This window comes from Perca fluviatilis, chromosome 21 (genome assembly GCF_010015445.1).
Source record: "Perca fluviatilis chromosome 21, GENO_Pfluv_1.0, whole genome shotgun sequence".
NCBI classification, from domain to species: Eukaryota; Metazoa; Chordata; class Actinopteri; order Perciformes; family Percidae; genus Perca; species Perca fluviatilis.
In genome coordinates, this window is record NC_053132.1 from 19,555,928 (window position 1) to 19,581,102 (window position 25,175).

Sequence of the window (25,175 nt, forward strand, 5' to 3'; positions counted from 1 at the left end):
ATCTGCATTTCCTTGTTAAAACTAGAAGTTTAATTGGGAAGATGAAACTAATTTCTAGTAAGTCAGAATCACTCATACATTTTTTTTTTCCTTCCAAGTAAAAAAAGTAGTCACTATATGTAAAAAATAAAATATTTAAAAGAATGTCTTTAGAGGGGAGGGGTGAAGACCATGAGGTCACTCGGACAGACAGACTGGCGTATCCGGTCCTTCAGGTCCGGGGTGAAGAGAAGCATGGACTCTGCTGTTTGGGCCTGAAAAATGCACAAAGGAAAATCTATTCAGCAATGAAAAGGCTTAAATAAAGACATGCAAGTAATAGTTAAATGTGGATTTAAAAAGGCCAATATTTGAAAAAACAAAAAAAATAACCCATTGACCTTTGGTGACTGAAGCGTTAACATGGAAGGCTCCGCTGGATGTGCTGTGGCAACAGTGAGAAGTGAGCCTAACAAATGAGTGAAGACAGTGAAACGTGCAATTTAAAAAACACAAGTTTAAGAAAGCTCAGTGTGGTATCCCCTTAGAACCAGGCAATCACAACATTTTCTAAAAGTTTTGGGTTAAAAAAAAAAAAGTAATGACAGATAATTTATTAAAGATGCACTCCTAAAACTACTTAATTTCTTAGATATAAAATCTAGTTTTGCTAACTTCAAAACAAATTTCAATGAAGAACTCCTGCCTTCAGCTTTAGCATCCATTAGTGTCGTTAAGGTATAAAGCCCCGGTGTACACCGTGTGTGTGCATGCACCGTACCTCATCGAGGGCATCAATCATACCTGGTTCTTGCTGCGTAAGCAGGGGCTCTGATTGAGCTCTGGGACTCTCCATTTCTACATCCGCTGCCATGGGGGACAGCGTATCTAAGGCAACTGTCTCCCGTGGTGACAGGCTGCATCTCTGTGAAGGCTGGAAGTAACGCTCAAAGTCCAAACCAGGAATTTCCTGAAATTACAAGAGAATAATAATGTTTATTGTATGCAAGAGAAGACTGTGTGGATCAGTTTTTTAATAAAACGGGATCCTACATATAAGGCTTAGATTTTGTAATACAAAACAAGGCAGTGAAGCCTGAAAATGTGATTACCTCAACAACTGAGCTGTCTGGTGTATAACATACAGACTCCTGGGCCTCCACAGCAGTAGGGAAGGAGATTGAAGGCTGGCTGGGAGTCACACAGGGCGACAACATGAAACTCAGAGATGGGGCCTCAGGGGCCTGGGACACTGCTGGAGTTGGTTTGCACGGAGAGAGGGAAAGTCTTTGAGAGAGAGGGAGGTCAACATCGACAGCTTCAGCTGGCTCGTCTTGCTCCTCGACTACAGAAATTGAGGCAAGTGAATGTACAGGTGTGGCCGTGCTCAATTCAGGAACAGAAGCCACGTCTTCCTGCGCGGTGACGGTTTCTGGCTGGCTATCATCTGAAAGCGCTTCCTTGACAGGTGAGAAACAAAGGGAGACATTGACAGGGTCTTTTCGCTTCTGGGATGACTGAGGAGTGCCACGCTGAGACTTGGGCGTTTGTGCTGGGGTTCGGTTGAGGGCACGACTGAGGTGGGCAGGAGTGTGGACGGGCTGAGCAGGAGAGGCGACAGCGTGAAGGGGAGTCTGTGCCAGTGCAAGGGATCGCCGACTGACTCTTCTAGGCGAGAGGTAGCTGGAGCAGGGAGAGGCCTGAGGCTGCACCGCAGCACTCAGACGGCTGGATCTCCTCGCAGAACCTACAGACAAGACTATATGACAACAGTGTTATTAGCGGGGGTATACACAAGGAAACACGATGATGGCAGAGGGCAAAAAAAAAAAGGCCTTAAAAAAAAGGCATTTTCCTCTCACCTGATGGTCTGGCTGGGCTCTCCACCTGGAAGAAGCCTCCGTCAAAGACCACCGCGTCAGTGGGTTGGGGCTCTGCTTGATCGTTTCCAGCATCCTTTGCTGCGTTCTCTGCCTGCTGTCTGGCTTTCATGGCCGCTTTCACAGCAGCTAGGCGAGACTTGGCTGCTACTTTAGTTCCTGTTGGCTTGGCAGGTGCAGCTGATGGTTTCTGTCAAAAGCACAGCACAGGCACACTGTCTTTACCTCCACATCATGAAACCTTTTGCCCCTAAACATAGCACGTATATTATATACACACACAAAATACACACGTCTTCACCTTCACTACTTTTCTCAGTCGCGGTGGTGGTGGGGGCTTGTGCTCCTCCACCCAGCCCCGGCTCTCTGCTTCTTTGAGGGTGTTAAACTTCTTGTAGACATCCTCTACCTGAAAGATGGCATTAAGTACAGATCATAGATAATTACCATTCTCCTTATGGGTTTGGTGCCTGAATCAATGTGTCATCCCTCTCGTGTGGGCACTCACCTGGTAATACACCATGTCCCAAAATCCCTGCAGGTCCGTGCAGGTGATGATCCTCTCCCCTCGGCCCAGGTCGCAGTCGTCCACCAGACCGCTGAACTGCGTAAAGCGCTCCTTCATCAACAGCCTGGCCTGGCCTACTGCAGTACGCATGCAGTCTCTCACTAAACAGACAAGAGCCAGAAAGACTGAATTACAACTGTTCACTTTAGGGAACAATGTCATTTTTCTGCTACCCAAATCTAGTCACTTATTCAGCATGACACTCACTCTCTTCTGGGATAGACTCATCCTCCACTTTAGCCTCCCAGTGGACACTCAGAGTCGTCAGTCTGTCCGTCTCATTGGCAATTTCCGATCTAAACAATATACAAAAAAAAGAAAAAAAAAGAAACGATTGTAAAAACTTTGAATCAACTGAAAAAGTAGATGGAAAATCAATGATTTGAAGGGGGAAAAAAAAAAAAACAGGTATGCCACCTAAAGTATAGTACGTCATGCTTTGATTCCAGGGGGATGCCTGGAGTCGGAGGGGCCATTGTGGGAGATGTACGCGGTACGGAGGGAGAGGGTTTGCTTGGCTCGGCCTGAGGCTCACCATTGAAAGCGGGAACCTCTGGTAGAATGAAGCTGGGGCTAGGTAGAAAGAATGACAACATGGCATTGAGCTAGGAAACACTCCACATCATCCATTTCTCAGAGGCTCCAAAGACAAATCTAGTCCGGTACGTTGTCGTTTAATATTTACTGCCATAATTGGGCATACATGCAACAAAATAAAAACATTAAAAAAAAAGGTTTGCAGGGTTTTAAACTTAAAAAAAAAAAAAAAAAGAGAAAAAAAAGAAAGAAAACAAGACAGACCTTGGCGTAAGGAAGGCATCTGCTGAGCGAGGAGTGAGAGGCTCCAACTTGAAGGACGACAAACCGGTGGGAGCCTGGAATTTAAAACCCTCTGGAGCAAAAGACGAAGACGCTTCAACAGGATCCGCCGCAGGGAGAGAGTCGGCCGGGGCTTGGTCCACCACCATGCCTTCCTCTTCAGAGCACGGTGCCGGGCTTGGGGGAAGAGGTTTGTCCTCTGTCTCCTGCATCTCAGGCTCCTACAAAAGAAAGAAACCATAAACTAATTGACAAGTTACTGGTTTATAAAAAAATAAAAATGGTATATATGCAGATTTAACACTGCATGTTGTCCTGCACGCTTATGCTGTTCTTGGCCAGGTCACCATTGCAAATTAACCGGTTCTCAACGGCCTACCTGGTTAAATAGGTAGGCCTTTTTTAAGTAAAAAAAACCCAGAAATGCTCACCATGGGCACAGCAGGCTCAATAGTGGCGACAGTTGCTGCATATTGAAAGAGTCACAAAAAGAAAGTGTTAAAAGTTAGAACTGTTCACATTGGAAATTTAAAACCGATCAGTCTCTAACATTTAATAATACCTTTGAAGTTCCTTTCTCGGCCGGAAGGGGGGGCCACATGGCTGACAAATGCTCTGCTCCTTGTGGTTCTTACATCTGAGGGGTAAGAAGAGGCATTTAAAGCTATAAAGAGTAGTTTTGTAGAATAGTGGTTCATCCCATTTGCTTTGATGGTCACATCTTCTGTGCCTTTACAGTTTTAATGCCAAAGTAAAAGTGTAAAAAATAAAATAAAAATCTGCTTACACTGTGGCCTTGACTCAGACTGTTCAAAGAAAGAGTATTTTTCCAGAGCATTCAGCTGTTGTGTGGACTTCACGCACTCCTTTTACAATACATTTTTTTGTTCTGCACCAGAAACTACATGGATGTACACAAGTTATACATTTTTTTTTAAACTTTACTCCGTGTATACCTGCAGACTTGTGCTTGTCTTTCACCACAGGAGCTGCTGTAACTGGAGGCCTGTTGGCTGACCTTGTCGACAAAGCTCGTACGGCAGGCTCTACTACAGTAGGATGGCATGACACAGATTGAGATGCAAATAAGGGAACACAATAGGGTGAAACCAACATGATAGCCCGTCTGAAAGGTCCCGTTATGCGCAAAGATTTGTTTTCTTGTATTACTTTACCTTGACGAACATGGTTAAAAGAACCTGGTGCAGGTGCAGGCTTGACCCTGGTCCTGGTTGATCTCTCCACAGGAGGCTGAGCTATAGGAGTGAAAAGGTCAGACCTAAAATACGCCAGGTTACAGAAGACTGTATGCTTCTGTTAAAATACAGGACATTCAATTTATTTACCTTTCTTTGCCGCAGTATTTGGATCCTGCGCCTTCACAGTCTGTAGAAATGTTGGCAAAAGAAAAGCGGTGGAACAAAGTGCATATTAGGTTATGGAAGTTAATGAGAACATATGAGACGGATATCTTAAAGAAAGTAGTACCCTCTGGACTTGCTGCTGCTGCTGCTCCTTCATCGAACGCGTGACCCTGGCATTCTGAGATGGAGCTGTGTTTACTTTTGTCTGAAGGACAAGCAGAAATGACACGATCATTGAGTCATTACATCATTACAACTGCCACAAAGAGCTATCCTGTTATAACTCATACCATCATATTCAATAAGAATAAAAGCAGTGGGGTAGATATTTACAGTAAACAGTGTATACTCTAATGCAGGGGTCAACCTTTTTGAAACTTGAGAGCTACTTCATGGGTATTGAGTCATACGAAGGGCTACCAGTTTGATACACTCTTCTGAAATAACAAATTTGCTCAGTTTGTCTTTAGTTATATATATATATGATTATTAATACTCTATGTGAAGACACTGATCATGTTATAATTATCAATCAATTATCAACAATGACTTAACAAGGTGGGAAACATATCAATATTCAATTTTTATTTTTAGAACAGGCCTGAGGGCTACTCATGTGGTCCTTGGGGGCTAACTGGTGCCCGCGGGCACCGTGTTGGTGACCCCTGCTCTATTGAGTCCTCACCTCCTTAGCTCTGGTTAAAGCAGCTGGGACCACAGGCAGAGAGGGAATGGTAAGGGTGTCCTTTGGATGAAACATGCCCGTCTTAAATACCCCTTTACGCTCCCTCTCTCTCTTTTCTTTCTCCTTCTCAAGAGCCTTACGCTCTTTCCAGCGATCAAGCTGTTTCAACCTCTCTTCCACAGCCACGCCTGTGAAGAAAATAGAGTTAGTGCTATGGGTGCCTCATTGTTATTAGGTTTGAGTTGTAGATGTGTTGGAAAAGGAAGCTGTACTTTTAGCAGATTTTGCATTGTTCAGTGTCTTTTCCTGAATGGTTGACATGTTGGCCATGATGGAGGCATCCAGGGAAGACATTTCCAGCTCTTGCAGCTTGGCCAGCTGCCTGCGTGTGTTCACGGCCCGTTCTCGATTCTCCTTCTGGGACTGAGACCTCCTACGGGACATTTTTACCCTCAGCATGGACACACTGGTGTCCCGCTGGCGCAGGTGAGAAAATCGAGAATCCATCTTCAGGTACCTGGAGCGAAGAGGAACAGAAAATGGCTTATTATTAGGGGTGAAAAAAAGGGAATAAAAAAAATAAAAAGATACAGCATAGTATCGCAATATTTTTCTAGGCAATACTGTATCGATACACAGATGCCAAGTATCAATCTTTTATGATATAGCTACGTGTTGGTCAGTCTGCTTGACAATCCCATTTTGCAGCAATAAAATTGAAGTGAGATGAACCGAGAGAAATGTATCATTTTAGATAAAAACAGACAAAATTATCCTTTGGGGGAAATCATTTGAAATTGGGAAATAGGTAATGCATTGCAATATATCGCAGAATATGCAATATGTTTAAAATCGCAATAATATCGTATCGTGACGCCTCTGGTGATTCCCACACCTACTTATTATAGGGACACACTGAATATGACAGCTATTAGGAGGTATTGAGATGAATCCTATACGTTAGTAGTAATGCCAACTGGCACAAATATATTTGTTATGAAATATGAGTTACAGGGTCTAAATAAAAAAAAAAACAAAAAAAAATAAAACAACAACTTAAATATCTGATTTTAACTGTAGTCAGCTCTAACAACTTAACTGGGATATGTGGATATAATCTTGTAAATAAAAGAAATACAGAGCTATATTAACTGACTATTATATATTTTTTTCTAAATTACTTTGTCATAACGTTTATGGCAAATGCCAATTAGGGTTTACCATAATCAAGCAATCCCCCTATCAGCAATAATACAAACGTTTAACGATAGTCAAATATCCAGATCACCTAAAGTCAGCTTACGTTAAGTTGAGCTAAGGTTATGCTTACTTTACGTTAGCCAGGTTAACGTTAACCGCTAGCTAGTTACATGTTAGCTGTCCTTATCAATACAGTCCGTGAAAACGACAATAAGTTGAATTAGTGAAAAAACGTAATGTTAACCCGTTAGCCAAAGATTTAAAGTTACCGTTAAAGAGATAACGTCAGTTAGCTAGCTAGCTAGCTAGCTAAGCTACCGCCAACGCATCGACTGATCATGAAGCAGGAGGAAGCCTCGAACTACATTAACTAAGTTACCTGTTCAGTTAGCAACAAAAAAATCTAAATTGTCTTTTCAGATAATATATAATAACACATGCATCTTACCTTGCTCTTTTCTGACAAAACGCTTATAAAAACAAACTTTCTCTTCTGGCTACGCAGTAACAAAAATGCACAACGGCTCAGCGAGAATGGCTCAGCCCAGCCTGAAAAACACAACAATCATGGCGGGTGAGCTTTTGAAATTCTGAAGTGACGCTGATTGGCTGCAAATCAGACTGGAACGGTGAGTGTTGATTGGTTCTTCGTCTTCTTCGTCAGATTCTTATTTTTTTTTTGGTATGGTAACAACTGTAAGATTTGATGCCACCCATTGGTCTGGAGTGTTAACTTTATGTCTGTAAATTAATCTGTCAGACGGGACGCTATTTATATAGAAATTAAAACTATTTGGTCTGTAGTAGTAGTAGTGGTAAGTACTAGAGATAATTTTGCTCTGTAATGTTATTAAACTGATTAAATATCATCTATCTTTAAAACACATCAAAAGATTAGACTGGTACTGTTAGAATTCTGGGCTCCCACAAAAATAATCCAATATTCACTGTTTCAGCATCCCTGAAACATTGAATATCTATAATCCATTTCCTGGCATGTTCCAATGGCCCCAGTTTGAAACAATTGAGGTTAATCCTGAAATTAGTTCTCTTTTAGATGCAGAAATGAATGCTATAAACTTTTTTTTTTTTTTTTTTTAAACAATTCCTTTAAAGTAATTCCACAACAAAAGCAGGAATACAAAATATGCTGTCCTAATTTGAACAAAAACTACCACAGAGGTAATATAAAACCGATCTGAAAATATGACTCAGATTTCCGATAAACATGATCTCTGATTTTGCCATTTGGAAGGCGGTCCAAATCTTTTACTTGATGTGCATCTTCCAACAAAAAAAAATATCACTCACACCAAGCAAAATTGCTTTTTTATTTATTTAAAGTTAGCTCAGTTTGTTTACAAACCACAATACTTTTGACATGAGGACAGCTTATTTTAAAAGTATCAGTAATCATCAATGGAACCTGGAGTAAACTGTTCTGTGCATCAGTTTTTTTAATTAATTTGAGACATTGTCATGATTTTTTCATTAAAAAGATGAACAAATGGTTTTGAAAGAAATCCAAAGTGACAGTCAACAAAATCCTACAAGTATGTACAAAGAAAATCAAAGAAATTAAAGTACATGTATATTAAAAATCTGGATTTACACTTAATTACAAGAGAAAATTACAATTTTTATAGGTCAAATAAAAAAAAAAAAACTTTGTGAGAATGCTTTTAATTTTTTATTTTACAATGCAATTATTGCATTACGCTGATGCTGTCATGATACCCTGCAACACTGACAGTTTTTAGTGTGGTGAAACAGTCCCAGTCTGTCAGCTCCATCAGTCCAAGAAGAAAATGTTGTTGAACTGCGTCGCACAAAGCCTCTTAACCTCCTCTGTAGTGAAGAAGACAAAGGGGCATTAAGGGTGAAGCAGAGATTAAGTATGAAGGCAGATTTTCTACAGTGGCGGTAATGCCACAGATTTACTCATCGCCAGGTGGCGAAGACGTACCGTTTACTTCAATCAGGTTGGCGTTCTTCTGATTGAGGATCACATACAGTTCTCTCTGGTCTGACTTCTTGCCGACTACCCAGTAATCTGTCATAGCCTTTACGATGATTTCTTCATCCTCATCAACCCTGGGAGGCAGATAGAAAGAACCAGGCAACAATCACATTTACAGCCGCTTCTATGGATATGAGGTCAACTGTTCTAAGATTACGTATTTACTTACACCAACAAAATAAAAATCATTAAAAGAATCATATAATTTAATATTTCTTATGGTTTGTGTCAGAAATGACACTAGTTCTTCAAATACTACAATCTCACAAAACAAAAACCCATTAAATTACCTACATTTAATAAATTACCTAATATTTAATTACACAAATATCACTATGTTTTGAGTGTGCTGACAACCAGCATCTACACAACATCTGCACTAAAAGAGGAACTGGTAGTGATAGTGGGATGAATGCTATGAATGTTGATGCCACTGTATGGACCACAGACTGAAAATGGGACTCTCACATGACTTCAGTCTCATGACTGCTTTAAAAGCGAGCAAGTTTACAACGTTATCAGGAGCATCGCATTTATGGATGAAAACGACACAGCTGTGCTGTGGGAAAAATATTGAGAATTTGTAATTTAACATGTTCTTTCCTGGCTTTGTGAAATTTGGAAACACTGCACAGCTGGAGAGAGTTTTAAAATCTACTCTACTTCTACTTGGGTGGCCAACAATGCCACCAAGATAATTTGTGGCCAGTCACTAGAAAAACTCTTGTCCGCATTTTTCTGGCCGAGCCCGGCCCACGTCCGATAGAGCAGTAACCGAACCCGACCCGAGCCCAACAGGCATTAAGACATTTATGTCCGAGCCCGACCAGAGCTTGACACAGTTAAAATCTCCTTTTTTTCCCCTCATACTAATGACACATGTACGTTTGTTTGTGTGGAAAGCCCACTTTTATTAAGCAACTGTAGGAAGGCATTCGGAAATGTCAACAGATGAGCACATCAGCGCACACGGGGCAACAAGCGCACGTTAACACAAGTGTGCACCTACATAATTAAGCGGTTTTAAATGTTCAATGCCTTATCGCGCTGATGTGACCGAGCCCGACCCGAAGATCATTTCTAAATATCTGTCCGAACCCGGCCCGGCCCGCCGGGTACCGTCGGTTATCCATCCTCTAGCTTAGTCTGGAGGCATTCGGCAAAGATAAATATAAATACAGCTACAGTTACAGTATACCTGGCGAAGTCACAGTTGATGTCTCCCAGAATCTTCATGAGGTCAGGGTGGACGGAGGTGAGGCAAACACTGGCAGTCTTCCTCATGTGGATGGTGCTCTTCTCCGCCAGGTTCATGTGGTTGAAGTAGATGAACTTAAACTGGGGCTCCTTCTCTGGCCTGAATGGACACAGAATTAAAGAACAGATACATTCAAAAATGATTAAAAGTGAAGCAAAAATAAGCACCTTCAGTCCCGTTTGGATTCTACATAATGCTTTAAAGTTATTTTACAGCTGGGTCTCTCTGGGGCATACCATTCTGTAAACACGCATTACTCATAATCGACACAGTAAGCCAAATCACTTGGGATGATAACATCCAACAAAAGGCTAAACGTGCATTTTAATTAAGCCTACTCCATTGTTAAGGTGAGCTGAGGATACAGTCGAACAGGCATTACCACTGCCTACCTGCTAACAGTACTATAATTGCATTGCTGGAAGATTTTGTGTGATTTTTTTTTTTTTTTTTTAATCTATACTGCCTATAATTATTTACAGTCCCCCCCCCCCCAGGCCAAATCAGGACACAGACCTGATTGCCAGCTGAAGAATTTGGGACAGCATTATTTATTCAGTGGATTCTTTACTAGGGTGATTAAAAAGGGAGCCCATCAAATTTCCCTGGCCAGGGATTCCGGTGTTGGATTCCAGGCGAGGATGTATCTGAAGCTAACTGCCGGGGTTAAAAGGAGAGCGGGCCAGGATGCCAGTCTTTAAAGCTCCGCTGCTTGAGTTACCCCTAAGTAGTGGCCCTATGTTATCCAATGGTATTGGAGTCGCTGTACTATGGTACCATCGCTGACAGCCAGGCAGAGTTAATACAAAGGGTTGACTGTCAACTGATGACAAACAACATGGCTACTGTATTAAATTGCAGCACTAAACTGTTGATTAAGGCAATACATGTTTTCATATGACAAGATGATACTGATAGAATGAAGTCATGGATTTCACTGACATTCTCTCCTAAAATAAATGGTCAGGCCGAAGAACACTCCTAAACTGTGCTATAATCGCAACGTTCCACGGTCTGTCGTGAGCTATTGCTTAAACAAGTCATCTTCACAGTGTGGTAGTGAGTTGTTAGTTAGGAAAATGTGTGTGTGTGTGTGTGTGTGTGTGTGGGGGGTTCTCAACTGACCCCGATATCCTGCGGTTAACTGTGAACTGTTCACATATGTCAGATGCCAGCAAAGTAAGCTGAGGGCCCACCAAACCGTCCAGCTGTTCACAGAAGTCCCTCGTCAGCTCCACGGAGGCTGCAAAGAGACGGAGGAGAGATAAAGTCAGCCATTTTGGGACATGAGCTGAAGAAAAAGTCATATTTTCGCATTAAATGAGCAGCAAAATGGCCTAAATACTAGAAAACACCAAAACAATGGAACTTTAATTTCAGAAATGAACCAGGAAAAAGGGAAGTGAAAGTTAACGGCATCCTATACTGCAAGTACAGTAGATGACGGTGCACACTTACCGCTGATCATAAAACAAGCTGCAGCACTCATGGCCTGGAAAAGAGCAGATCAGTGCAGTAAAATACAGTACCAGGGTCACACAGGTTAGACATGACCTTAATGTGATGATGGGCGTGGGATGTACTTCATCATTTTAAAATTCTGCTGTCTAATCCCACAAATCCATATCGTTTGAAAGAGTCGTGCAATATAAATCACAGATTATGGAAATCATTCTAAAAAATGAATAACAACTGCCCCGCTATTTTAATACATTAAAAAACTCCCGTATGAATGATTAAGCCTGTAGACTGTCACGAAATAGCAGATCATATTTACTTTACCTTATAAACAATCAGATGCAGCTCCTCATAGCCATCCTCTGTGCTGACAAATATTTTAGGAAATCGGAATTTGGCCTCCGGATCTTTAAGATTGGTAGGTCCTGTCAAAAACCTGGAGTGACAGAGGAGAGCGTGGCTCGGTAAATATTCAAAGAATGGGTGTGAATGAATGAATGAATGAATATATATATATATATATATATATATATATATATATATATATATATATATATATATATATATATATATATATATATATATATATATATATATATATATATATATATATATATATAAAAAAAAAAATATAAATAAAAGCCCAAGTGGAACTGAAAAAGCTTGTCCTGGTGGTGTAAGAGGAGAGACCATCGGGTGATTAAAATCAAGAGTTTATCCCCTTAGAGATGCACTCAAAAAAGCAAATTCAATGTTTTTTAAGCCAAGGATCCCCTTAACAGAAAGAAAGACTGAGCAGGGACCCCCTACTACATAGACTGTATAAAACAATAATGTGTGGGCGGCCTAAAGCCTTTATACCTTTTTAGTGTAAAAGATACTAGGCTATTAAAACGTGTTTTTTATAAATCATGTTTTAATGTTAAACATACATGTGGCACAAGGAATCCTCAGGATGAACTGGATCTGTGGGTGGCTACCTTACCTATAGCCTAGTAAGCACATCATTAATGTCCACAAAATAGGCTGATTTATATTTGCTAATAATATATTGGATTCATGAGATTCATGTACATTTTAATTTTTGAAAAAAAACTTTCAAAAAATTAACAATTTGGTTCCCCCTGCTGTAACTCTGAGGACCCCCGCTAGGAGTCCCGGACACAACTATTGGATGGATTGGCATGAGATTTTGTACAGACATTACGGTATTGGTTCCCAGAGGAGTGTGTTTTGATGCTTGCATGGTTTCTTCTACTAAATGGGGATACTGTTGATGTGTAACTGTGCTAAGGTCTTGCTGCTTCCTGTAGCTCTATGCATGTCACTCTAGCTGTCTGTCTCCCAAAACCGGTTTTGCTATTTGCATTCACACTGGCCAAGTGGCCATAGGAACTGACCTTTTGTTATCATAACACAGCCATCTAACCACCACTATGTAGAAAAGGGAGAAGACCCTGCCCTGAAGTAGGAGCTGAAAGAGTTACAGGAACTGCGGCCAGAGGAACTTAATATCCCCAAATTGGTCCAGTCGGAATAGGAGAAAAAAAGGTTTTAGGAACGTTATGTTCTAGGAACTGCAAAAAATCCCTTCGGTCGGAAAGCGGCTCATGTAATCGATCTAAAGCCGCTTTCTGACCGGAGGGATTTTTGCAGTTCCTAGAACATAAAATTCCTAGAACCCTTTTTTTCTCTTGTTCCGACTGGATTTTCAGCATAGGGACCTAGGTCAACAAGGGTCGGGTTTCTGGTACAGACAGACCACCAACGGGACAATTTTAACAGTTTTCGCCATCTTATTCATCCCTAAATTCACGTCTGATCTCTCTCTCTCTCTCTCTCTCTCTCTCTCTCTCTCTCTCTCTCTCTCTCTCTCTCTCTCTCTCTCTCTTTTTTTTTTTTTTTTTTTTTTTTTTCTTTTTCTCTCTCTTTCTTTTCTCTCTCTCTCTCTCTCTCTCATAAACATTAGATTCAGTTCATACTTTTTTTTGGTCCATTTGTTTTCTGATTTTAACGCTATAAAGACCGTTGCCGTGCTTGCATCACTCCCTTACCTCTCCTACCAGTCCCTATGGCCACGCAGTTTGTTGGCCAGTGCGAACACAAATGGAAAAAACGTTTTTTGGGGAGAGTAGTTAGTAGATCTGCTTAGAAGTGGACTTTTCCTATAACTACGTTCCTCTAACTACTTGGTCAGAAAGCGGCTTATGTGTTGCTCAAGGTGGAAGGTTTGGCTGTGTGCTTTGATGGTGGCACTGGAGGAAAGGTCAGGGGTTTCTAATCAAGCAATTTGCATGCTAAACATCAAAGAATTTCCTCAATTCTAAAAAAAAAAAAAAGAAAAAAAAAAAAAAGGGTCAAAGGCTGTAGACCCATAATTCCTTCATGACTGATCTAAAAGATAAGAACACAAACTGAACAAGGACTTCTCTGTTGTCCTGTTAATACACTGGATTCCAAGGATGGCACTTCATATTAGGTGGAACCACTATGTGTTGTTACAAGCGACTCTCCTGTGTAGCTTTGCCTGCATGGATCTTTTCTGTTAATATTTAATATTTTACTTACCCATGTTATAACTATTTTTCTGGCCTTTATCAAATGTTTATATTGTAGTGTGTTAGAGCTGTAAAGCGGTGTTTCCTGTCTCATGATAGATCGCCAGGAGTCAGACTTGACTACTGCAGCAGCTCCACTTGACCTTCAGAAACAAGTTACTTCAAGCATCACGCAGATCCAAGTTTTGTCAGACAGCAAACATCTGAGCAAACTTTCTCTAGTTACGTATGTACACAGAAACTGAATCCCCAAAGGTGCAGCGATACTCCCCTCCGGCGCTGTTGATGTGCCAATTAACTTAATTCCCCTGACTGGTGACTGGTCTAACCCAACCCTCTGCAGAAGAAGTGGGTACACATATGACATGGGACCAGAGACTTACCTCCCATAGTGCAACAGATTCCCTGCGACCTCCGGCCTCAGAGGAGAGTCCCTGCCAGCCAACTAAAGGGAGAGAAGACGACAGAGAAAAAAGAAGGGTTAGAGTGAAAGTAATATCCACAGCTCATATTCAGATCAGTGGTCTTGTTCGCTCTGTCTGGATCATTACTATTCAAAAAGATCACATTACATTCTTATATCAAGGAGAAGCATCGTATTGGGAGCGCACACTCTCAGTTCTAAGATGGTCGTGTAATAAGAATGCATTACAATGGTTTTCAAGAAGCAGGTAGATAGCAGGGAGCATCTTCTCCCCGTCCTACACAAACATCCCCTGCTCCTTTGTTTCTTTCATCTTTTCTCCCCTTGAATTTGTCTCCCATAATTCCTTCAGCTACTATCTGTCCCTTGCGCACCCCCACCTCCTCACCTCTGGTTCAGAATGTCTGGGGAACAGCGAGGTGGTCAGGTACTTGTACAGGATCCTCATGTCATCTTGTTCCAGTCCGCTCCTGCAGACCCAACCACAAAATGACCCCTTTACAATATACCCTGCCGAGAAGCAAAACCAAAAGGTGTGGCTTTGTGTACGGTATGTTTCAGTGTGTTACGCATCATGGGCTAGATGTTGACACAGATTAGTGTCCCCTGGCTGTAATTACGCTTCAATAAATACTCCAGAGCAATACCGCTTGAGCTGGACAATAATTAAATGGCTCTTGTCTTGTTTGTCTAGTGACAGTTCACAATGAAAGATCACACCGCTCTCGAGTCATTTCATTAGGAGTCGTGTAATCCCCCGTGCTTACACGCCGAGCCAGGTGGCTGTCGGTGCAATTAAAGGCAAGCGATATGGCAGGGAGCACATTAAATGGAAAGATGATTACAGATCGTGTTCAAAGCCACCTCTGTGTACCCAGCATGCCATGATTTGTTCGTAGATGTCAATGCTGACACTGGTGTACGGTTGCAAATATGTGTCAAGTCGTATGAGGTTGTGGCCTAGATTAACGCATAGAATTAGAAACCCACAGGTGGATTTTCAAGCACACACAAAGTTTGGACAAGTGTTCAGTCCGTACCAGATAAGCTGGTCGTTATACAGGAAGGCGGTGTATTTGATCAGACTGAGGCTCTCCTCCACTCTGTTGACGAAGGACTGGATCTTCAGGTAGGTCATCTTGTCCAGAGGGAAGAAGCTGATGCCTCCGAATACGTCCAGCAAGTCGCAGGACTGCAAGTGGAGAGTCTGCAGATACTGGAAACACACGCAGACGCACAAACATGCTGATAAATAACAGGAGACTGCCCAGAGACACGGGAGAAGGAAAGGAGAAAGGGGTTAGTTTACCCGCCTATATTTGCTTACAGTGCAATAAAGACAGAGGAATAAGAAACTCTGACTGATGCTCTATGGAGACGCTCACATCCTCCTGACATTCAGCCTGATACCTGACACCACCAGCCTCTCTCTTTCTCTCTGTCTTTGGGTTACATAGTGGAGAGGGAAGCCTGTGTTAACTTAAGAAGGGTGTTCCCTATTTAGAAATGAATTCTTTATACTTTTGCTTAATGCCTAGAGTCACCGGCAAGGTGACTGTAGCATGACGCGAAAACAGCTAATGTAGACAGATAATTCTCAAGAAATAAATGACACACGAATGCAAACATCTTTTCAACAGCTTTCCCCAGTGAGTATTTACATAGAAAGAACATCCCGCTATCATCAGTGGAGACCAGCCCTTCTAAAAAAATAAACATTGACTTTCAGGCTCAACTTACTGTCCTGCTGTCAAAGCAAGGTCAATATATGCTATGTACGTATGTAAAGAAAAACTAATGATATAACAAAAAAAAAAAAACATATCCACTATAAGCAGGATCCAAAATCAGCACCATCTACCTGCCAAATGCTGGTAAAATATGCAAGTGACTGGGTGATTTGCTTCACTCACCAGCCAAAAAAAAAATCTATTGAGTGGCTAGTAAAATGTGAACATTCACTAGCCATTTGGCTGGTGGACCCTGACTATAAGGATATCATGGACGGTTGAGCTTTTTACCCTGTAGAAGAACTTTTCAAGCTTTTGAATGAGCAGCTCCACTCCGCCGGCTTCCATTGCTCTGCCAAATGTACCATTGAAGAGCTACAGCACACAAGGAAAACAATCACTGTTACAAGAGGATTCTTTTTTTGTGGATTATACATTGGTAGTTTGAAGTACTGTAGGTGTGTAATTATGTGGCTTTTAGAAGTGGAGGAAAATGCAAAAGATGTTAAAAGCATGACAGATCCTAAATCATAGTGGAACTCACCTTGTACATACTGTAGCATTCCCTCACTACTGCACCATAAACAGTGTCCTACAGAGGAAAGAGGGCATGGTGAGTAAAACTTTCAAATGACGATATTCAGTGAAAGAAATACAGATGTTGACGAGTATCTCTCAGTACTCACAAGTATTTCCTCTTCCTGATATTCTACTGTGGGAGGTTTGCCATCTTTGTTTGGTTTCTCGATCATTGGGTTTCGAACCACCTGGGGAATGAATTTAAAACGGCAGATCAAAAACGGATTAGCTCAATTACACTCCAAAGACGGTCAACAAAGTAATGTAACATGTAAGCCTTTAAAGATACCATGACTATCCAGAAATTGTCCTCAGGCTCAAAGAAAAACTGCCGGTTCTTCTGTGTGTGCAGGGACTTAGCTGGTTTTGTTGGACAGAACGTCCTGGAAGATAGAAGACATGACCGTGAAAAGAAAGGAGACACACCCAAACAGGATGATCGGCCCCTTCATTTTGCACTTTTACAGAAATTAGATTTGGATCAGTGTGCATCTGACCACTTATTGCAACATTTCCCTATTCTGTTATACTTCAGGTTCAAAAAACTGCACTTTCATTTTGGTTTTCTATAACACAGTTTGTCAAACTGAGCCATGAAATTCATTTAATTGAAGACACTTTTTAGATTCTTGCCCTCAAGTCTTAACAAGATTCCAGAAGGCTAAATAAACACACTAAAATCCACACAGTCAGTACAAGGTTAGGGAAAATGCTGCTGTAAATATTAGGGCTGCACGATATGAGGAAAATATGCGATAACATTGTTGAATATCGCAATTACGATATTACTTGACATAAATACACAGATATTAAAGTGTACTCTGTTCTGCATTTCTGCTGCTTTCAGTATTATGCTAAAATACAACAAATTGAATTTAAAACAAATGAAAAGAAAAAATGTCCAACATTGCTTAATTGAACGCCAGTTGATTTCGCAATGACAATAAAAAAAAATGATATATTGTGCAGCCCTAGTAGATATACTCTGCTTCTGTTGCAAGTACAGCACTGAACTCTTTACCTGGTGAACTGTACAATGGCCTCACAAAGGCCCACATTTCGTATCTTCTCGTTCTTCTCCACATCACTTGGGTGGTAAAACAAGATCTTCTTCTCTTCCTTAAAAAACAACAACAATTAGAATTAGAAGCTGAAAAACGTGCTTAACATTTTTTTTCATCTGGGAATCAACCTCACCTCTCCTTCCCGTGGTCCAAATGTGGGGTTGTAAATGAAGAAATTGAGCAGAGATGGTGTGTACTGTTTCTCTTGCATTCCTGAGGCCATTCTGGGACTGTAACAGACACAAAGAGAAAGCTTATAGAAACAGATCAAAGCTCTCCAGATAACAATGTCAGTCTTTCATCATCACACTCATGTCCGCTTTACCTTATCATCAGCATTAGTGTCACTTTGGTCTGGATTTCCTTTGCTCCAAAGACAGTTTGGTTAGCATGCCGTGTGCCTGAAGAATGAAGACAGGTACATCACATACTGCAGTATGACAACTCTAGAGATAGTAATCTGAAAGGGTCCACACACACACACACACACACACACACACACACACACACACACACACACACACACACACACACACACACACACACACACACACACACACACACACACACACACACACACACACACACACACACACACACACACACACACACACACACACACGGCTGTTGTATTATCTCCCTGTAAAACGACTTTGAGTCCATGAAAAGCACTAAACAAATTTGTTTTATTATTATTACTAGACTGCATTTTATGTTGATTGTATTGTCTGCACTTGTCTTGTGGTGCTGATTTATCTTGTGACTGATTTGTGTTTTACCAGTAGACAAAGACTTTATGGAAATATACCTTCAGACTTTATTGGATTCTTATCCTGGGTGGCCTATGTAATTACTGCTGTGCAGTGTTATATGTGGTTCGCTCTTAAATCATCAACTAAAAAAAACCCAAAATTGTTTTAGTTAGGTGTGCCTAATAAACTGGAAAATGAATGCAACTATCAGCAGTAAAAGGCACCAAGGCACTCGTTTGGGATTTATTTATTATAATATGATAGACATTTTAATGCTTTGCTGGCCCAAAAACGTACCCACCACAATCACGCTTTATGGGGTTATCAAGGTTTTAAATGTAACTTGCAAGTAAGCTAGCATAGGAAAAGTTCAGTAGGTTTGTTTTTTCTTCAGTAACTTAGCTACAGTATTTGAATAGCCATCCTTGGATAATTTTCACATTTTTTTCACAGTCTTTGAGACACGTTTGTTTGCTATTTGTTTTACATTTTGTCACTGCCATTGTGTACACTTGTTTTACTGTGAAGTTAGCAACGTACCTGCTGTCGTTAAGCTGGTGAAGTCTCTGTGAGGTGAGCTAAAACCCGCAGACAAGAAAGCCCTCAATGTATTTACACACTCGCTGTTTGAGTAAACTATGACTTAATAATAGACACGTGGTAACTGAGAGCTCTGTAAGTCCACGAGTACAACTTCTTAACAGTAACTGTTACAAAGGCAGCAACCAGCGATGTTAGGTCAGTTTGAGCAGCTAGTTAGTTAACGTTAGCTGGCTCTGCTAGCAGTAGAGTTGTGTTCCAGGCGGAGGAAAACTCAAGAGAACCGTGACGCTAACAAATAACACGACGGTAATACTCACCTTACAGAGCATACACCCAACACGTCCAGGTGCTCGTGGTCAGAGACTGCGTAAATAAAAACAATAAACGAGGAAATGAGATCAATGAGATGAGATGCCGCATCATACTTCACATTCTTAACTTCCTGCTTTTGACAGCACGGTGTCACATGTTCAACTGTTCGGTTAAAATCGCCATCAAGCCAAATAAAGGTTCCTAGTCCATACTGGGAAGTAGAGTACAATGAAATGGTTTCATACAATACTATTTGGCTGTACTGTAGTGTGTCTTCATTTGACACACCCAGCTAAACATTGAATTGGTCTCAATATCAATTTGTGCTTGTCCTTGCATTTGATTACATCCTCCTCCACAATTTGTTAACAAATCGTATACTATATACTTTGGAAGACATTAAATGTTACTTTAATCTCCACATTCATTCCTTTGTTTAATTACACCACACATCCTTCCACATCAATCCCCTTTATATGTATTTATTTTAAACATATACAAACCTTAAAAACCCTGACTAAACTATAAGCTATTCAAATAGCTAAATTGTAAACATTTAATTTGATAATCTATGAACATATATTATATATAGTCATGATGAGCGACATTGTCACCAACACCCGTGTTTGTCTCTAAACAACTTCTGTTGTGTGTGCATCCAGTGAATTGATGATTTTGTATTTGTCTATAATACATATAAATCATAAAATTGTTCTATGTTTAGGTAAGAATCAAATACTGTAATACGAAAATCACATACAAAATTAATATATACAGAATTTTGCAATGACACGTTTCTTTGGCTATGTCACATTCAGACATGCAACACTGTTACAGTAAATAATCCCACAATGCTTTTATTCCCTGCTCTCATTCATGGGGTTTGGACACTTGAGGAATCAGCTTTTACTTGTATGGTTAAATTCATGCATTATTGTTGCACATAAATGTATTATAATATGAGCAATCATTTTTATAGCATTTATAGCATTCTAAGAAGAGATAAGCACAAAAAGGTGATTCATGTTTCCACACATCTTTATTTGTCTCATTCACTGACAGAGGTGTTGTGTGCACACATCAAATAAAACATGGACCAAGACAGTGGAAAGACACATCAAAAGTCTGTTGTCTTTAAATGGACAAAAGGTCATTTAAAAACGATTAATGCAAATCACTAGGAATGGAAGCTGGGAACAGAAGGCTCCAGGGGTGAGGAGAGGACTGAAGACCTGAGGACTTGAGCGCATATCATCTGTCAAACTCAGGACAGGACCATAGTCTGGAACTCTAGAGGAAGAAAAGCATGTTGAAACAGCTGTAAATCAAATGCCAAAAATGTGAGATAGTCAACATTTTCTGGACTGTCCAAATCCTTTATCCTATTATGTAAGACAGCTGAGCCCAGATATTGCTATAACTTGACGATAGGCGAAACTGGGACAAGCACTGGAGGTCATAACTTCTGGTATCAATGCAGATGGTTTCTACACTCATAAAAGTGAAACAACATGCTAATGCATCTGAAACTGAAGAGTAAATCAGCTCACAGCGTTATAACAAAACACCATCTTTTCTCATGGATGCCCATGTAATTAAACTGAACATGAAGAGCAATGCTAATGCAACTCATGCTCATCAGTCTTGTAGTCAGTCCTCTGTTTACTGTAGGAGGAGCAAATCACTTAAAATCGTAACTGCGTGATTCAAGATCTCCCAAGTCTCACTATATTTCATTTAACAAAATACTGGCTATGCTAAATAATCTTTCCAGTGGCAGAAGTAATCTCAATGGTTGAGTTAAACCTCAGTGGCAAGAACCAAGAACAGTGACTGAAGAGAAAAACCTTTTTAAAATTGATTAAACAAGCTTGCTTTTTCCCAGAAACCCCACGTTTTTTCCACTTTAGAACCTGAGTGCAAAACCGAACTTTAAAACCCCTTTCTTTAAATGTAGATGGTCTGGTGAATAATTTATAATGTCCATGATGCATTTCCCCCCCACTAAGTTAAATCTAAGCCGCATAAAAATATCTGTTGAGTTGTCTGACCCCACCCACTGAGATTTAGTCCAACCAATGAGCTCATTTCTGCCTACATCATGAGTTTGTACGAATGCAATCTGAGAAATCAGATACCAACCCTCTGCTCCAATTTTGCCATCACTGTCATCATCAGCTGCTGAGATGAAGTTCTTGGTTTCTGCCTCAGTCAGTGTCCGCGCCCCGGGGACAAACCTCTGCAGGAAGTACCTAGACACACACACACACACACACACACACACACACACACACACACACACACACACACACACACACACACACACACACACACACACACACACACACACACACGCTTTAATTATATGAGTCGACAGTACACTGTTAAAAACACATTGCCGCAACAATTCCTAAAGTGCAAGGCCTGAGTCAACCCTCAGGGTGAATTATATAACACAAATGCAATAATAACACTTTGGCCATTGTGGGATTATTTGGAGACGGCTTAATGGTGCCATCCCAATAACACTTCTGTGATTTATTCTACTAAATCTCTCTGTCAGACAAACACAAATTGTAACTCACCACAGATGAATTTGATCATGAAAATGATGTTACTTTTTTTTTTTTTTGCATAAAAAGGGAGATATTTGATGGTTTCCAGTGCATTAGTGTACTGAATTACAGCATCAGTTAGGATAATGGTGTATATGCAGGAAAAAGAATCAAAGGTAAAGGTTTGTTATGTCTCAGAGAAAACTGTTAGATCACATATCCTAACTGTCATTGTTTCACACACTTGAGCTCAGACTCCTCAATGAAGCCGCTGTTGTCCTCATCAAGGATCTGGAAGACGTCTTTGACTTCCTGGGGCGTCTTTGAGGACAGGCCACACAGCTGGAAGAACTTTTTGTAGCAGAATGTCTCCGGAGCTGGAAACACACAATACACATATACATTGACACACAACCATAGATATATTTAAAATATATATATATATATATATGTCCAGTTGGGAGATTTCCACCTTTTTTTCTTTTTATCTTTTACAGTAAGTCCAGTAGACACATTCCTCCACTAAAACAGACAAGATGATTGAAACCTTTTTCAAATTCAATAAAAACTGGATATGACTTTAGTGGAGAGGATACTGGACAGCTGTAGAGAAGATTATGTCAGAGAGTGTTTTGATGATCCGAGAGAGACTCAATGCAACACAGATTATGAGTACCTTGATTTATCAATTGTGCATTTTATCATAAATGAATTTAGTTACTTAAAGCTAATAAAGCTATTGTTGCAGTGAATGTATTATTATAATGTTAAAGTCATGTACAGATAACTCATGTTTTCTGAATAATTTGCTTGCTGGCATTTAAATGAATAACGAGTAGTTTCAAATATATGGTAGGTCAGGGCTTGTGTCTGTGTGTGTGTGTGTGTGTGTGTGTGTGTGTGTGTGTGTGTGTGTGTGCGTGTGTGTGTGTGTGTGTGTAGATGATACCTTGACAGTCCTTGACAGCATTTTCAATGGCCTCAGCTGAAAGAATTGAGGTGAGTGACATGTTGGTCCTGTAGGGTCAAAGATAAGCTTTGTAAAATAATCACTCTAACACACACACACACACACACACACACACACACACACACACACACACACACACACACACACACACACACACACACACACACACACACACACACACACACACACACTTCAGTCTTTGTGATTTGCTCCCAGATCATTTTTGTGATCTGCCAGATTAACTTTTTTTGTATTTACAGATGTATCTAGGTTAATATCATGATCACATCAAAACTGATGATTTTTTGGCAAAGAACTGAGATTGAGAATCAGTGAAACCACAAACTTACATTTGGCAAAGTGGCAAGTGTTTTTATCTGTTCCATTTTATAAATTCATATTATGTTATGATCTATGTCTTCCTGGTTGGATTACCCCTGGCAGCGTCCAAATTACTGAGGCCATTTGCTGCATTAGAACTGCTTACATTAATTGGATTGGCTGGACTGTGCAAGATAATTGTCACTTAGGGACTGTACAAAAATGATTGGGGTGGGAAGGGGATGGGGGAAGCTTGGCTATATTTTATTTTCTGAAAAAAACCCTGCAAAAGCCTCAAAGGGTGTTATTAATATTTAGTCTCTTTTTTAAAAAGTAAAAGCCTACATATTTCTGCCCCAAAATAAATGAAAACAATATAAATCATCAGAAAAAGTTGAAACAAATGTCTCCAGACAAATATAGACTCCCCTTGCTTGAGCAAAAATTAAAAATACATAACTTTTCTGACCTCTGTCACCACTCTAATAATTTTAGTACAGTCCCTGAAAGCCTGAGGAGTTAAATATGATCTTGTGTTTTTATAAATAGTGTTTTTTATGTTTTATGTCTGTCATTTCATAGGAATATCCTAAAACGAATAAAAGTTTAGTGAGCCAGAAAAAAATCTCATTATTGACATAAATAATTATTATTGATAAATATTTTATCAAGTCACTAATCGCTTAACTAGTCCTTTTAGATAGTTTGGAGGATTTGGCAGCAAAATACTTCTATAAATTAGCTATTGAAGAATTTCAGAACGGGCTAAGCATGTCTAAAATCCCTGCAAATAGGAAAAATAAAAGAATAGGCTATGGCACCACTGCTCATTCTGCTTCCCGGCGCCAAGCATCACAGAGCAGGCAAGTAGCACACCTGGCCAACACCTGTGTTTTCCCCATGCAGCTGTGGGACTCACCGCTGTTGGCTCGACTTCCTCTCCGTCCAGGTCCAAAGCAGCAGGAGATAGATAAGGCTTTGTGGTGCCCGCTGACAGCTGGCTCAAGCTTATATATACACCAGGGTGGATGCGCTGAAAGATGCTTGAGTTTCAAACCTGTCTGCGGATCAAATGTTCCCGTAGCCAGCCGCCTCCTTCTCGTGTTTCTTACCTGCTCACCTGCCAAATGAACCTAAACAGTTTCTCTCCGCTGTACACTGCTCTCTCTTTCTGTGGTTTTGTTCAATCAACTTTTCCCCTGTGTTACATTTCTCCCCCCCTCCCTTTCTCTTTTCCCTTCTCCATCCCTCTCTCTCTCTCTCTCTCTCTCTCTCTCTTTTTCTCTCTCTTTGCAGGTGCACAGATGTGATCAGGCCCTTTTTCTCTCTTTGGTTTTAGTGAACAATCTCCTAAATTCAGATGACCATAGAGGCAGGTCATAAATCATTTTATTGTTATCCTCATCTTACATTATGAATTACAAGCTTTGTCAGTAAAAGATAATGACTCGACTTTTATTTACCTAAACCTGCCTAACAGGGTGAAAGAGAACTGTTGTATAAATTTTACTTGAGCTGAAGTAAGACTTGTGTAAAAAAAAAAGAACCAATGCGAAAATAACACCAATTTCAAACAGATTGTCATCAGAGGGAAAGGACATTGAAAGAAATAAGGACCTTTATGGAATATGAACTTGAGCAGAACTGTCTAAACTACTTCATCAAAAATCTATTCCAGTGACAGTAGAGGATAAATACACCAAAAACAAGATATTCAGTTAAAATAATTTGAGTAGTTGAGTTATACCTCTGCTGTTTTGTGCATTACAAAAATGCTGTAAGAAGTAGGCCTAGGCCTATTTTAATGCGAGAACATTTGAAATAAATTCAAATTCATTCACATATAGCTTATAGCTTATGTGTAAGAAGGGCTTGATTCTGGGTCAGTACAGTGTATTATGATGCTTTTCATTCAGAGATGCTGTAACAAACGTACACACACACCCCTACCTAGGTGAGGGTTAGGTGGGGACTGAAGTATAAGAAAAGAAAAGTTGTTTAAGGTTTGCACCTGGTCCCCATGACAACTGGACACTCTAAACTGATGAAGCCTTACAAACCGTCTGACACCGCAGCGTCTCCTGTGAATGCAGTCAGCACTAAGAGGGGACGGATGCTTTTTTGTAATGAGAACCA

At 40.4% G+C, this 25,175-nt stretch overlaps 3 protein-coding genes across 5 annotated transcripts; all 3 read right to left on the reverse strand.

Annotated features, from left to right (window-relative positions):
* Nucleotides 1–7: 7 nt before the first annotated feature.
* dlgap5 (discs, large (Drosophila) homolog-associated protein 5) lies at nucleotides 8–7,072 on the reverse strand. Of its 3 annotated transcripts, none has more exons than XM_039787287.1 (19): nucleotides 6,944–7,072; nucleotides 5,568–5,812; nucleotides 5,296–5,483; nucleotides 4,735–4,815; nucleotides 4,593–4,632; nucleotides 4,422–4,502; nucleotides 4,203–4,295; nucleotides 3,809–3,883; nucleotides 3,678–3,712; nucleotides 3,229–3,467; nucleotides 2,845–3,000; nucleotides 2,635–2,723; nucleotides 2,368–2,528; nucleotides 2,161–2,268; nucleotides 1,842–2,049; nucleotides 1,092–1,726; nucleotides 784–949; nucleotides 381–448; nucleotides 8–254 (listed from the first exon to the last, which is right to left on the reverse strand). In XM_039787287.1, the coding sequence occupies exons 2-19, from the start codon at nucleotides 5,800–5,802 to the stop codon at nucleotides 150–152; spliced, it is 2,763 nt and encodes a 920-aa protein (XP_039643221.1). In that variant the 5' UTR covers nucleotides 5,803–5,812; nucleotides 6,944–7,072; the 3' UTR covers nucleotides 8–149. The 3 variants fall into 3 exon arrangements, with proteins under 3 accessions (XP_039643221.1, XP_039643220.1, XP_039643222.1); XM_039787286.1 differs by having other exon boundaries at nucleotides 1,092–1,738; XM_039787288.1 differs by lacking the exon at nucleotides 381–448 and having other exon boundaries at nucleotides 1,092–1,738.
* A 741-nt stretch (nucleotides 7,073–7,813) lies between these two features.
* Nucleotides 7,814–19,358, reverse strand: ccz1 (CCZ1 homolog, vacuolar protein trafficking and biogenesis associated). Its single transcript, XM_039787298.1, has 17 exons — nucleotides 19,199–19,358; nucleotides 17,912–17,987; nucleotides 17,720–17,816; nucleotides 17,544–17,641; nucleotides 16,812–16,905; nucleotides 16,630–16,710; nucleotides 16,488–16,535; nucleotides 16,235–16,318; nucleotides 15,254–15,429; nucleotides 14,602–14,683; nucleotides 14,173–14,234; nucleotides 11,556–11,667; nucleotides 11,232–11,265; nucleotides 10,899–11,016; nucleotides 9,714–9,872; nucleotides 8,462–8,589; nucleotides 7,814–8,343 (listed from the first exon to the last, which is right to left on the reverse strand). Exons 2-17 carry the CDS (start codon nucleotides 17,923–17,925, stop codon nucleotides 8,288–8,290), a joined length of 1,443 nt encoding a protein of 480 aa, XP_039643232.1. The 5' UTR covers nucleotides 17,926–17,987; nucleotides 19,199–19,358; the 3' UTR covers nucleotides 7,814–8,287.
* An 855-nt stretch (nucleotides 19,359–20,213) lies between these two features.
* Nucleotides 20,214–24,232, reverse strand: pvalb9 (parvalbumin 9). Its single transcript, XM_039787301.1, has 5 exons — nucleotides 23,959–24,232; nucleotides 22,698–22,765; nucleotides 21,993–22,125; nucleotides 21,336–21,445; nucleotides 20,214–20,483 (listed from the first exon to the last, which is right to left on the reverse strand). Exons 2-5 carry the CDS (start codon nucleotides 22,756–22,758, stop codon nucleotides 20,458–20,460), a joined length of 330 nt encoding a protein of 109 aa, XP_039643235.1. The 5' UTR covers nucleotides 22,759–22,765; nucleotides 23,959–24,232; the 3' UTR covers nucleotides 20,214–20,457.
* Nucleotides 24,233–25,175: the final 943 nt, after the last annotated feature.